This window comes from Misgurnus anguillicaudatus, chromosome 9, assembly GCF_027580225.2.
Source record: "Misgurnus anguillicaudatus chromosome 9, ASM2758022v2, whole genome shotgun sequence".
Taxonomy (NCBI): domain Eukaryota; kingdom Metazoa; phylum Chordata; class Actinopteri; order Cypriniformes; family Cobitidae; genus Misgurnus; species Misgurnus anguillicaudatus.
Window position 1 is genome coordinate 31,025,590 of NC_073345.2, and position 12,717 is coordinate 31,038,306.

Genomic DNA, 12,717 nt, shown 5'->3' on the forward strand with positions numbered 1-12,717 from the left:
ATTTCTAAAAAAATCTTAAAATATGACGTGCATTGGAATTCAATCAGAATCTTGCTTTTGTCGTGATGACGCGTCAGAGCAAAAATAAATAAATAAATAAATAAATAAACAATGCACACTTTGCGCGAGACATTTTAACATTAAACGTCAAATTTATTAAAGAAAGTCGTATTTCTTTCATGTTTTCCTCTCAATCACCTGCCAATTATTATAAAGACAGATTGCTGTGAAAGGCATGTTTTCATACTTCACATTGCAGAGTATGAATTATCCTTTTAACATTATAACAATATTTTAGCAAACCAATCAGTATTTGTCGTCTTAACGCACACAAAACACACAGTCTGTTAAGAATCTGTCATTCTGGTACGCTCACAAACGAGTGTCTCCATATGGCGCATTTCCCATCATCCATTGTGCTCGCAAATCAATGAAGAGCATTTAAGACAACGCGCAGAGGTGCTGAAGATCTCTCCATCTCTCTCTCTCTTTCCGTTTCTCTTTCAATTTCTCTCATTCTTTATCAAAGCCAGACATGGAACACGTGTGTGCACAATAAATACAAGCGACGAGGTGCATTTAATTTCTCATTAGCATATTAATTAATAGGCTCGTGTAAACAAGTGTAGATCAGGGTGTGAGTGCCAAAACAGCAGCACAACAATATACTTCATATGTCACTATTTTTATAGAAATAATAACATTTATTTGGCGATAACAAGACTACAATCGTTTCAATTAGGCTTGCAAATCCCACTGAGGTCTTCAGCCAAAGTTTAAAAGGTAACACTTAGAATAACCATCTATAATGAAAATTACACTTGGGCTCTTTGTTATACGTATATTTGTAGGCCTACATCTTTTTAATTTTTATATAGGCTATAATATATTATATACCAATATAATATGCTTATATATTTTAAATAAATTAACACTTAAAAATTGGTGCTAAATGGCATTTATGTGCTAAACAGAATCTATGTGGAACCTGTGTAGCATTTTTGGGCTATGTTGAACCATAATTGGTGCTATAGTCATGCTTTAGCACCACTTACAAGGTGCTATATAGCGCTAAAATGGTTACAAGCTTTTAATAGGCCTACTATTAGCACCATTTTGTGAGTTTGCTCAATAGTATAACATTAAATATTTAATATTGTATATTATATGATTTTATAGAGTTTTCCGTAAATGACATAATGCAATATTTTAATAACTTTATTACGATATATTGTAGGCTATTCTTATTACAGGATTATTTCATCCTAAAATTATTTTATCCTCAAATAGCCTAACTAAGTGAAATGTAAAAGTGAGTGAATTACGTATCAATGCATTACGTAGCCTATCAATATTACCATATCATCATATTAACCACGCCCCCAGACATTAAATGACTCAAAACAGTTCAAGTCCAATAAAACAGGACTTAAAGTATGGACGTGTGATCTTAAATATTCCAACAACAAATTTGTGCATGGTCCTTAATTTAGGGATAGTTCACCCAAAAATGAAAATTCTTTCATCATTTTCTCATCCTCATATTCTAAACATGTGTGATTTGTTTTTCTGACGAATACAAAATAACATATTTTGATAGCCTAAATGATGGTAAGCACACAGCTGATTGAACCACTTTAATAGTAAGAAAAACAAATACGATGGAATTCAATGGGTACCGTCAAATACCATCCTTTATCAAAATATCTTCTTCATCATTTATCACAATATTTGTTTTCCAACTATGGAGATAGTTACAATCAGCTGTGTGCTTATCATCATTTATCAAAATATCTTCTTCTGTGTTCATCAGAAAAAATAAATTCATACAGGTTTACAACAACACGAGAGTGAGAAAATGATGACAAAATATTAATTTTTGGGTGAACTATCCCTTTAATTGCGCGTTCACGGCCTCCAGTGCTGCGCGCATGGTTTCCACTCTAGACGTTGTGATCTGTCTTTCCATCAAAATCCGCGAACGTGAGAGGCTTGTTTTGTTCTGACATTAATAAACAACGCCGTCGGCAACAAAGAAGCATTTTGTGCACCACGACAAGCAAGAAACATTCTGAATCTCTGGCAAGGTCACAACACCGCATTTCACCTCTAACTCACAGGAGACCTGAACATTGCACCTCTGCAGCGCGCGCGCGAGAGAGAGAGATAGAGAGAGATCGAGAAAGAAAGAGATTTAAAAGTCTTTGTACTCTTTGACCTTCATGGCATTGTCACTGTCATGACTCAGCTGTAGCTGAATTAAAATTATTTCTGGATAGAAGGTGACAGGGGTTAGGAATTGAACACGAATCAAGACGATTAAAATTAAAGTGAAGAAACAGACACACTTTACAACTTAAGTGCCCTTTAAAAAAATAATATCAGTTAATTGGCAAAGATTGTTGTTAAAAATATTAGTTCTAACCTTAGGTTTATAGCTACTCAACGCTATTGCTGTAGTGTGTGTGCGTGCGTGCGTAAACATGGTTGCGCACGCACCATGTGTGTGTGTGTGTGTGTGTGTGTATACATGGTTGTCTCTCAACTCGTCTGTCCTTCACCTGCACACACACTTTTTCTATGCAACACTTATGAAGATTGTTTCTTAACAGTACACACACTTACACAAGTCAAGTGTGTTAAGTATGTGGGTCTACAACTGCAAAATTTTGTCAGTCCATCCTCATCACATAAGTAAAAATGAAACACTTATATTCTCACAAAGATAAACAGATACACAAACAATTGATGAAGACTGCATATAATAGATCCAGAAATTGTGCTTTGTTTTCCTAAAGCACTTTTTGGTGACCTGTACATACTTTGTGATATAGGCTACAATAGTCAGGTACATGTTGCATTTCAATTATAAATAAAAAATAAATAAATTAGATATTATGAAGCTTTTTAAGGACAAAACTTGTATACAGTGAAGGGTTTACCTGTAATAACTCTGTTAAAAATGGTATACAAATGTATAACAAAGTCTCATGAGCAGAATTTTGAGTGTCCACTTGACCATTTCTCTGTTTAGCTTTATTTAGTCCCTTTTCCTTTAATTTTCACATATTTTTCACCAAAAATGTACTGTAATATTATGATATTAATGAGGTATTTTAATGTTGTGACCACGGTAGTGCATCCACATAGGTGTTCCAGAAGGATGTCAAAAGGCTTGGCAACCATAGACCCATGGTGTATTTGTATGTGGTAATGTGGGTGTGTGTGGCATTGGCCATTGCCCCAAGCCCTGAGCTTTATGCTGTAATGACGTAAGAGATTTTCACCCCAAGACCCTTTAAGACCTTGAGTGAGATACACAGATTATTTCACACGATGTATTTCACGTATCACCAGCACGCATCCAGGGCCTTATTAAAACATTCACGCTTGTGTGTGCATCGAGAGTAGTGTGTGAAGGTCTTCTTGTGTTTTAGTTTCTTATCTGAGCCATCAGGAGGATTTCGGACGTTCAGCTCAGATAAGATTACTCATGTCAGAATGAACCTGTGCAACTGTGTGTTTGTGTGTCACAGATGGCGGAATGAAATAAAATAAGAGTTCACTCCACTATACAAAAATTGAGATATAAAGTTATCTATTGCAGTGGTTCTCAACCTTTTCACTTCAAGGTCCCCTAGTTGCCCACAACAATATTTGAAGGCCCCCACTCACTCATTTTTTCCAAATAAAAGTAACTGGGTGATTCTCACGAAACCATTGAAACACCACGGCACTAATGATTTTAGCTTTAAAATGTGTAATATAGTAACATTAAAAAGCATCAGAATTAACACAACTGTGTTCTACCTTGCACAATGTGTGATTTCAACATAAGAATTTATAATTGTAAATTTTATCTCATTTTCTGCTGAAATTCTCATTACCGCAATGTGTCCGGCTGTGTTTGAACATGCGTTATGTTGTAATTTAATCGAATTAACACAAAAATATTAAGAAAAAAAATAAATGGATGTTTTGCTAGACTACTTTAGATGACAGAAAAAATATTTCTGAATATTCATGTATAATAATAATGAAGAAAAATTAGGAAAATGACGTGTCCATGCCTGATGTTCTCATCCTCCACAACACTTTTTGAGAACAGTTTAAGCACACATACAGAATTTTAATAAAGTTTGATTTTGAGTGACCAAGCACATGGACCAGTTACTTCAAGATGGCTACCAGGTAAGATCATTTTTTTACAGTTAATTTGAAATATTGTCTTGTCAGAATGCTTACACGACATTTTGATTATCATTACCGCAACAGATGCTTATTAAATGTTAATTTAATTAATAGAAGCATAAAACTTTGATTTTAAATGCATGTGCAGAATCTCCAAATTATGTTCTTTCAGGTTTGTCATTTTGAAAATATGTCAGTGTTGATGTTTTCTGAATGTTGCGGTAATGAGATTTTTTAGGACTAATTTTTTTAATAATGTTACAAAAAGTGTTAAATGATAAGTAAAAGTTTTTAAATTAATGTTCCCATTTACTCCAGACTTTGTTTTTTAATGTCTGGTGGGAAAAATTTAAGCAATTTTTACATTTTCATGCTTGACATTTTTATAACCAAGTTTTCGTGAGAATCACCCAACTAGAGCTTGAAATGACTACAGAAGTATATTCACTACTAAAATGGCCCAAAAAATTAAGAAACATTTTGATTTTTGCTTGTTTTGGAATTTTTTTGTCATCTTGAGGCCCCCTTGGATTTACAGATCTATTGGCCATAAAATAAAGATATTTTGATATTTTAGCAGCTTAAATTTTATAGAGCACTGTTATACAGAGCAATTACGCCTTTTAATTGACCCTGAGAGTAAAACAAAATGTCAGGGGTGTCTTTTGAGGGTCGTTGAATGAGAGGAACCTGCCAGTGGCGGCATGCAGTGACGCATTACAAGCCACAGGGGGCGGAGTTGAGCTTAGAGAGAGAGAAATAAAGATATGCATTAAGGGAATGAATTTATCTACAAAATCAAATGTTTTTATAGCAAAACATTTAATTCACACAGATCAAAAGAAATCAACTATTTTAGTTGCTGGCATTTTTTTAGAGTGTGTAGTGTTTGTTAATAAGAGAAGCTAAATATTTATGAAATGGAAACCACATACAATAGTAGCATACAAAATATTTGGACACTTAAGCCACGCAAAATATCATTGCATTATATCAAACCAAGTGGAATTTGCAAACAAATCCTTTTCTCACAACTTGTTTTACATTCGCACTTTGCACTCAAGGTCCCACAATACATTTGAGTGGATTTATGAAATTCCACACAGATATATACCTTCATTTGACAACTAGAAAGTGTTAAAATATTTGTATAGTCCTTTTAAACAGTATTTCATTTGATTGTAATGTTTTGTAATGATAACTGCTATATTGAACAACTTAGGTTGACATTTCACCCTAATACAATGACATAAATATATTTTGGGGGTCACTGCTATATAAAGGAGTCATGTTAAGATGAAGGAAGTGTTTTCTCTTTTTAAGAATGGATGGAGAGATGGATACGAAGAGAAATACACAGCAAGTAAGGTTGTGCTATAAACAGGCACTCCACACAGGAAGAGGCGGAGCCTGACACAGGAAACAGGCTCTTCACTTTATACACACATACAACTCAAGTTTACCTTCTCATGAGTCAGGATATCTGAAACTACAGTTAGCTCCAATAAGCTGCATTTGCTAAATATGTCGTATTGTTAGGCAAACTCATTCATCATAACGGATTGTGATAGGGAAGGAGTGAGAATGACACAAAAATACATGGAGAAAGAGGAAAAGTAGTGTAAACAGGGTCATGGGCATCTACATAAGTTCAAGTGGACATTCGAAATTCTGCTCAGGGGACAAAAGGGCAAAAAAAAGTTTCTTATATTCAGCATTTTTAAAGGGATAGTTCAGATCATCAACATTTTATGATAATTTATTCACCTTTGTGTCGTTCTGTATGACTGTCTTAAAAGGACATGGCACTTTTTTTGAAAATATGCTAATTTTCCAGCTCCCATAGAGTTAAACATTTGATTCTTACCGTTTTGAAATCCATTAAGCTGATCTCCGGGTCTGGCGCTACCACTTTTAGCATAGCTTAGCACAATCCATTGAATCTGATTAGACCATTAGCATCGCGCTAAAAATAACAAAAGAGTTTGGATATTTTTCCTATTTAAAACTTGACTCTTCTGTAGTGACATTGTGTACTGACAGAAAACTAAAAGCTGCGATTTTCTAGGCAGATATGGCTAGGAACTATACTCTCATTCTGGCGTAATAATCAAGGACTTTGCTGCCCTAACATGGCTGCATGATATTACGCAGCAGCCGAAAATAGTCCCCTTAGTAACTTGGTTACTTTCAATGGCAGGGGACTATTTATGGACAGTGTGTAATATCACTACGCCTGCTAAAGCAATGTTACATCAGTCCTTGATTATTACGCCAGAATGAGAGTATAGTTCCTAACCATATCTGCCTAGAAAATCGCAACTTTTAATTTTCGGTCCGTCTTAGTACATGATGTCACCACAGAAGAGTCAAGTTTCAAACAGGAAAAATATCCAAAGTCTTTGGTTATTTTTTTACTGCGATGCTAATGGTCTAATCAACTTCAATGGATTATGCTAAGCTATGCTAAAAGTGCTAGCGCCAGACGCAGATATCAGCTGAATGGATTCCAAAACGGTAAGAATCAAATGTTTAACTCTAGGGAAGCTGGAAAATAAGCATATTTTCAAAAAAAGTGGAATGTCCCTTTAATTCTATTGAACAGAATTAAAGACTAGGGATTTAAACCCTAACCATTTTTACCCCTCAAATTAGTGTGAAATAATAACCCAATCCTTAATCTAACAATCTGTCAATTCCTCCAGAAAACATTTATTTCAGACAGAAATCTTTTGTATTAATTTATAGGGTCGTTTATTTGACAAATAATGCACAGTATCGCTTTGTGGCAGCGCAGCACGAGAATTTTAAATTTATGTTAGTATTTTAATTTTAAAGGGACACTCCACTTTTTTTTGGAAAATACAAATTTTCCAGCTCCCCTAGAGTTAAACATTTGATTTTTACTGTTTTGGAATCCATTCAGCTGATCTCCGGGTCTGGTGGGTACCACTTTTAGCATAGCTTAGCATAATCCATTGAATCTGATTAGACCGTTAGCATCGCGCAAAAAAATAACAAAAGAGTTTGGATATTTTTTCTTATTTAAAACAATGATATTGCGTAGTGCCTGAAAATAGTTCACTGCCATTAAAAGTTACTAAGGGGACTGTTTTCAGCTGCTGCATAATATCATTGTGCCTCCTGCAGCCACGTTACAGCAGCAAAGTCCTTGATTATTACGCCAGAGTATAGTTCCTAGCCATATGCAGTGTTGGGGGTAACGCATTACAAGTAACATGCATTACGTAATAATCATAGACTGTAAAAATATGGACGTAGTGACCATGACGTCACCCATAGGTTTCTGAAGATCGTTTTTGAAGCTTAAAGTAGGTGTTGCCTTCCATCGCCATCTTGGCCGCACATCACCACGAATCACTCGTGGAAAACCGAAAATGGGTAAAGAGGTGGGACATGGGTGAAGCTGAGGTAGCTGGTTGCTCAAACCACGCCCACCTAACTCGATTCTAGTGAAAGCAGTTGCTGTTCAACCGTCACTCAAGTAGCCACGCCCTTAATTATACAGAAGTTTAAGGCTAAATGTAATTTAAATGGATTAGTTACAAAAAATTCACCCCCCTCACAGTTGTTATGAAGGGCAAAATTAGCTATATAGACCAAAAACCAGGCTGTAAACATATTTTCTACTGTAAAGTTGGGCATTGTTAACATGAGAGTCTATGGGAATTGACTCCCTTTTGGAGCCAGCCTCAAGCGGCCAGTCAATGAATTGCAGTTTAAGTCACTTCCGTATTGGCCTCTTTAGAAAGATCAGAAGGTTGCCCCTCGGTAATAATATCACTTTTTTGAAATAACGAGTAAAGTAACGCATTACTTTATAAATGCACACATTAATATTTTAGTTACTTTTTAAAAAAAGTAGTACAAGTTACTTTTCAGTTTAATTAATTTGATTTAAAAAAAATATAATGTACTGAATTAAACTGAACATAGTCACATAGAATTACGCACACTATGCGTGCATGCCCGAGCAGGAATAGTTTGAGTCAGAAACAGAGATGGCAGGCCAGAGTTTGACATTTTTGCGATAGAAAATGCAATTTCTGAATGCAAATAAAAACACCTGCAATGCCCGAAAGAGATCAAGCCTCAGCCAAGTAAAAAAAGTAACTTAAAAGTAACGCAATTTACTTTCCATGAAAAGTAACTAAGTAACGCAATAACTTTTTTGGGGAGTAACTTAATATTGTAATGCATTACTTTTAAAAGGAACTATCCCCAACACTGGCCATATGTCCCTAGAAAATCGCAACTTTTAATTTTCTGTTGGTCTTAATACGATGTAACTACAGAAGAGTCAAGTTTTAAATAGGAAAAATATAACTCTTTGGTTATTTTTTGCTCGAGGCTAATGGTCTAATCCAGTGGTTTTCAAACTGGGGGCCGTGAGATGGTGCCAGGGGGGCCCCAGTTTTATGACATTTTATACAATACATTAATTTATCATATATTCTGTGTAATTAAACCTAAAAAAATAAGGCTACTAACCAAAAGCAATACTTTTTTGTATAATTTTATAGTTTTTTTTTATTAAAATGTTGAGTTTAAGAACAGTTTTTTGTCACAAATTTTCTTTGGGGGGCCGCGAAGGAATGCACCGTACTCAAGGGGGGCCGCATGCTGAAAAAGTTTGGGAACCACTGGTCTAATCAGATTCAATGGATTATGCTTAGCTATGCTAAAAGTGCTAGCGCCAGATCAGGATATCAGCTGAATGGATTCCAAAAAGGTAAAAATCGAATGTTTAACACTAAGGGAGCTGGACAATGAGCATATTTTCAAAAAAAGTGGAGTGTCCCTTTAATAAAAAAACAGGGGACCCCCCTAATTTATATTTTGTGCTTTATAGGGGTCCTCAATGCTTATTGGAGGTCCGGGACCACCCCAGACCCCCCCCATTCAAACTTCTCATTTACCTGAATAATCTTTTTTCGTGTTTACGCAAAAGAAGATATTATTATAGATGGTAACCACACAAGTCAATAGTACGAAATAAATACTATGGAATTCAATAAGTGCTGGCAACTATGATAAATTTTCACTTAAAAAGTGCTTCTGGGATGCACAATACACATTGTTTTCTAAGGACAAGACATTTTGACAGGCTGCTTAACTATATTATTTCCCATAATAACCCACATCCCCTTTCACCCGACCAGTATCACCAGTACTGAACTATGGGTTGCCGTTTCTGATAAATGTCAAGTGGATATTGTGCTAATTTAGAAGATCACCTGATAGACGGCAAACGCTGAGCTTGCAAATGTTGATCCCTGCTGATGGGGTTTTACGGAGCACAAAAGTAAAGATCAGTTCCTTCCTGCATCCTGTACATGGGGTACCTCCTTACAAATTCTCATGCAATTTTAAAAGACAGATGAAGTAAATGTGTCTAACATTTATAGGACACAGATGTTTTTCATTCATTCAGAGACCACAGACCAAAGTGCATAAAGGAAAATCAATTCAGAATGAACCTGCAAGAATAAACCATTAAACTTTCATTCCTGAGCCATCTGTAATTCCAGACATGGGAAGATTTCGACAGCTCCAGAAGGTCGTGAAAACAGTAAGTTTAGATCTGCAAGGCCACTGAACCTGGAAGACACGATACTGAACGTTCAGCACCCAACAGAAGACCAAACACAGACGACGGCGATAAATCAAAACGGACACGTTTATCAGTTCTTTATAAAACGTATAACATTAGTTTTTAATGTTGTAAACAATTAAACCGAATACAAAAAATACAATGAACAAATAAAATACAGACAGCTGAGCCATACAGTTTTCATCACTTCAAGGCCTCGTAACAAAACAGAGAAAAACGGCATAAAGAAAACGATAAACCCATTTCTACTATCAGAGCGATCCTCACATACTATCCCAGAGCGTTTATCTACTTCAACTCTCTCATTGTCGGTTGCTGTGACAAATACAGAAATGTAAACGTTCATGAAGGAATGGAAGGTTACACATAAAATGCTGATGTATGTAATATTTGCAACGTTCCTCAGTTAAATTGCAATGAAGTTGACCTCTCTGAAAAAGTAACATCTTAAACATCAATAGGCATAAAAATGTCATAAAAAAATTGAACAATAAAGATTAAAATGCTAACAAAACTATGCAATAAAAAACACACAGAACCCTGTTCAAACATTCACATCTTAAGATACGTACCGAAGAAATCTAAAAGAGAAAAAATAATAATCACATATGTAACATTCATACACACCTGGGCTAAAGAGTGTGCTTATTGCATTTCTTACCCCGGCGAATGGCTCAAAAAGGTCGCAAAACGTACCAGGTTTAACTATTTTGCCATGTAGGACTCAAACAGACAAATAAGGACAACATGTGGTCTGTATGGTACAGAATGTATGAACCGATCAGATATAAGATAATCAAATATTATCCACATTTTATAGCTACAATAACAGCACCTAAACCTTTTCATCCATGTGCTTAAGGGGGGCATTTCACAAGACCTTTTAAAGATGTCAAATAAATCTTTGGTGTCCCCAGAGTACATATGTAAAGTTTTAGCTCAATATATCATAAAGATAATTTATTATAGCATTGCCACATTATAGGTGTGAGCAGAAATGTGTCATTTTTGGGTGTGACCTTTAAAGGAAAACACCACAATTTTTTTACATTCTACTCTGTTCCCACCTCAACTCAGATGAATCAATACGTACCCATTTCTTCAATGCATGCACTTCATCCTTGCACAGCCCGCCGCGAATGTGTTAGCATTTAGCTTAGCCCCATTCATTCCTTAGGATCCAATCAGGGATGAATTTAGAAGCCACCAAACACTTCCATGTTTTCCCTTTTAAAGACTGTTACATGAGTAATTACACAAGTATGGCGATGTTTTAAGCTGATAAAAAATGAAAACTTTATTGTATGTCGAGCACTTAGCTTGCAGCACTTTGACTTAAATTCATCCCTGTTTGGATCCTAAGGAATGAATGGGGCTAAGCTAAATGTTAACACATTCACGACGCGCTGTACAAAGATTATGTGCACGCATTGAATAAAGATGTATGTATTAATTCGCCAAAGTTGAGGCAAGAACACAGCAAAATACAAAAAACCGTGGTGTTTTCCTTTAAAATGCAAATGAGTTGATCTCTGCACTAAATGGCAGTGTCGTGGTTGGATAGTGCAGATTGAGGGGTGGTATTATCCCCTACTGACATCACAATGGGAGGCAAATTTCAATTAGCTATTTTCTCACATGCTTGCAGAGAATGATTTACCAAAACTAAGTTACTGGGTTGATCCTTTTCACATTTTCTTGGTTGATAGAAGCACTGGGGACCCAATTATAGCACTTAAACGTGGAAAAAGTCAGATTTTTATGATATTTCCCCTTTAAAGGAATAGTCTACTCATTTTCAATATTAAAATATGTTATTACCTTAACTAAGAATTGTTGATACATCCCTCTATCATCTGTGTGCGTGCACTTAAGTGCTGGAGCGCGCTGCGAACTATATTTTATGGCGTAATAGCACTTTTGGGAGTACTTCGACTAGCCTGAAAAGTCCGCTCCCCTTCTCACTCTCATAATGGGAGAGGGAGGGTGTTACTGCGCCGAGTCGAAGTACTCCCAAAAGTGCTATTACGCCATAAAATATAGTTCCTCTTTTAAATCTGCTTAGAAAAGCGCTACGTTTTATTTTGTACCACCAAACTTGCTCGTACAACCACTCGTCTCAAATAGGAAAAACGTCGATGTGCCCGGCCACTTCCAACTCCATCTCTGACTGGCACCACTGAACGAATGGGGCCAAGCCAAACGCCATCGAAGTGTCGCAGCGCGCTCCAGCGCCCACGCGCACGCACACAGATGATAAAGGGATGTATCAACAATTCTTAGTTAAGGTAATAACATATTTTAATATTGAAAATGAGTAGACTATTCCTTTAATGTTTAATGAAGATTGAAGAGAAGAATCTCTATGAATTTTCTTTCAATGGTGATTTTGCTGAGGTAGCCGGATTTGATCTCTTCAGGCTTGACGTCTTATTTGGTAGATTGCTACATTTGGTAAAGTTTGTGAACACGCACCAACCGTACCTATCAGAAGTTTTACATTCAACTTTGTCATGTAATAAATACATTGAAAAACGAATAACAAATAAAAAAAAATTCAAAAAGGCATTCACAGGTTGACTGGCTGGAGGCGTGGCTTATGTCCTTGAGTTGGATCTGTTGGCTAGCCAGAGGTTTTGATTGGTTGTGCAGGAGTATAGTACCGCCTTCAGGAGCAATGGAAGCTGCTCCAGAGGAAGTGACATCATCTTTCCTGCAACCAATAATTACATTGTTAATATTCTTCACAAATAAGTAACATTCTGATGAGTTGTGTAAACAATTGTTGCAAATTGAAACGTTACGTATAATATTTAAGATCTTTTAAAACAAAGTCCAAATTATTATCTCTATAAACAATTTCACACAGAGGCAGAAATTAAATTTCACAC

At 35.9% G+C, this 12,717-nt stretch overlaps 1 protein-coding gene across 1 annotated transcript in view; it reads right to left on the bottom strand.

The window, feature by feature from the left end:
- Positions 1-12,118: 12,118 nt before the first annotated feature.
- nr6a1b (nuclear receptor subfamily 6, group A, member 1b) overlaps positions 12,119-12,717 on the bottom strand; it is a 36,193-nt gene continuing 35,594 nt past the window's right edge. The window contains 1 exon segment of the mRNA XM_055180569.2: positions 12,119-12,539. Coding sequence (XP_055036544.2) covers positions 12,424-12,539 — 116 coding nt within the window. The 3' untranslated portion in view covers positions 12,119-12,423.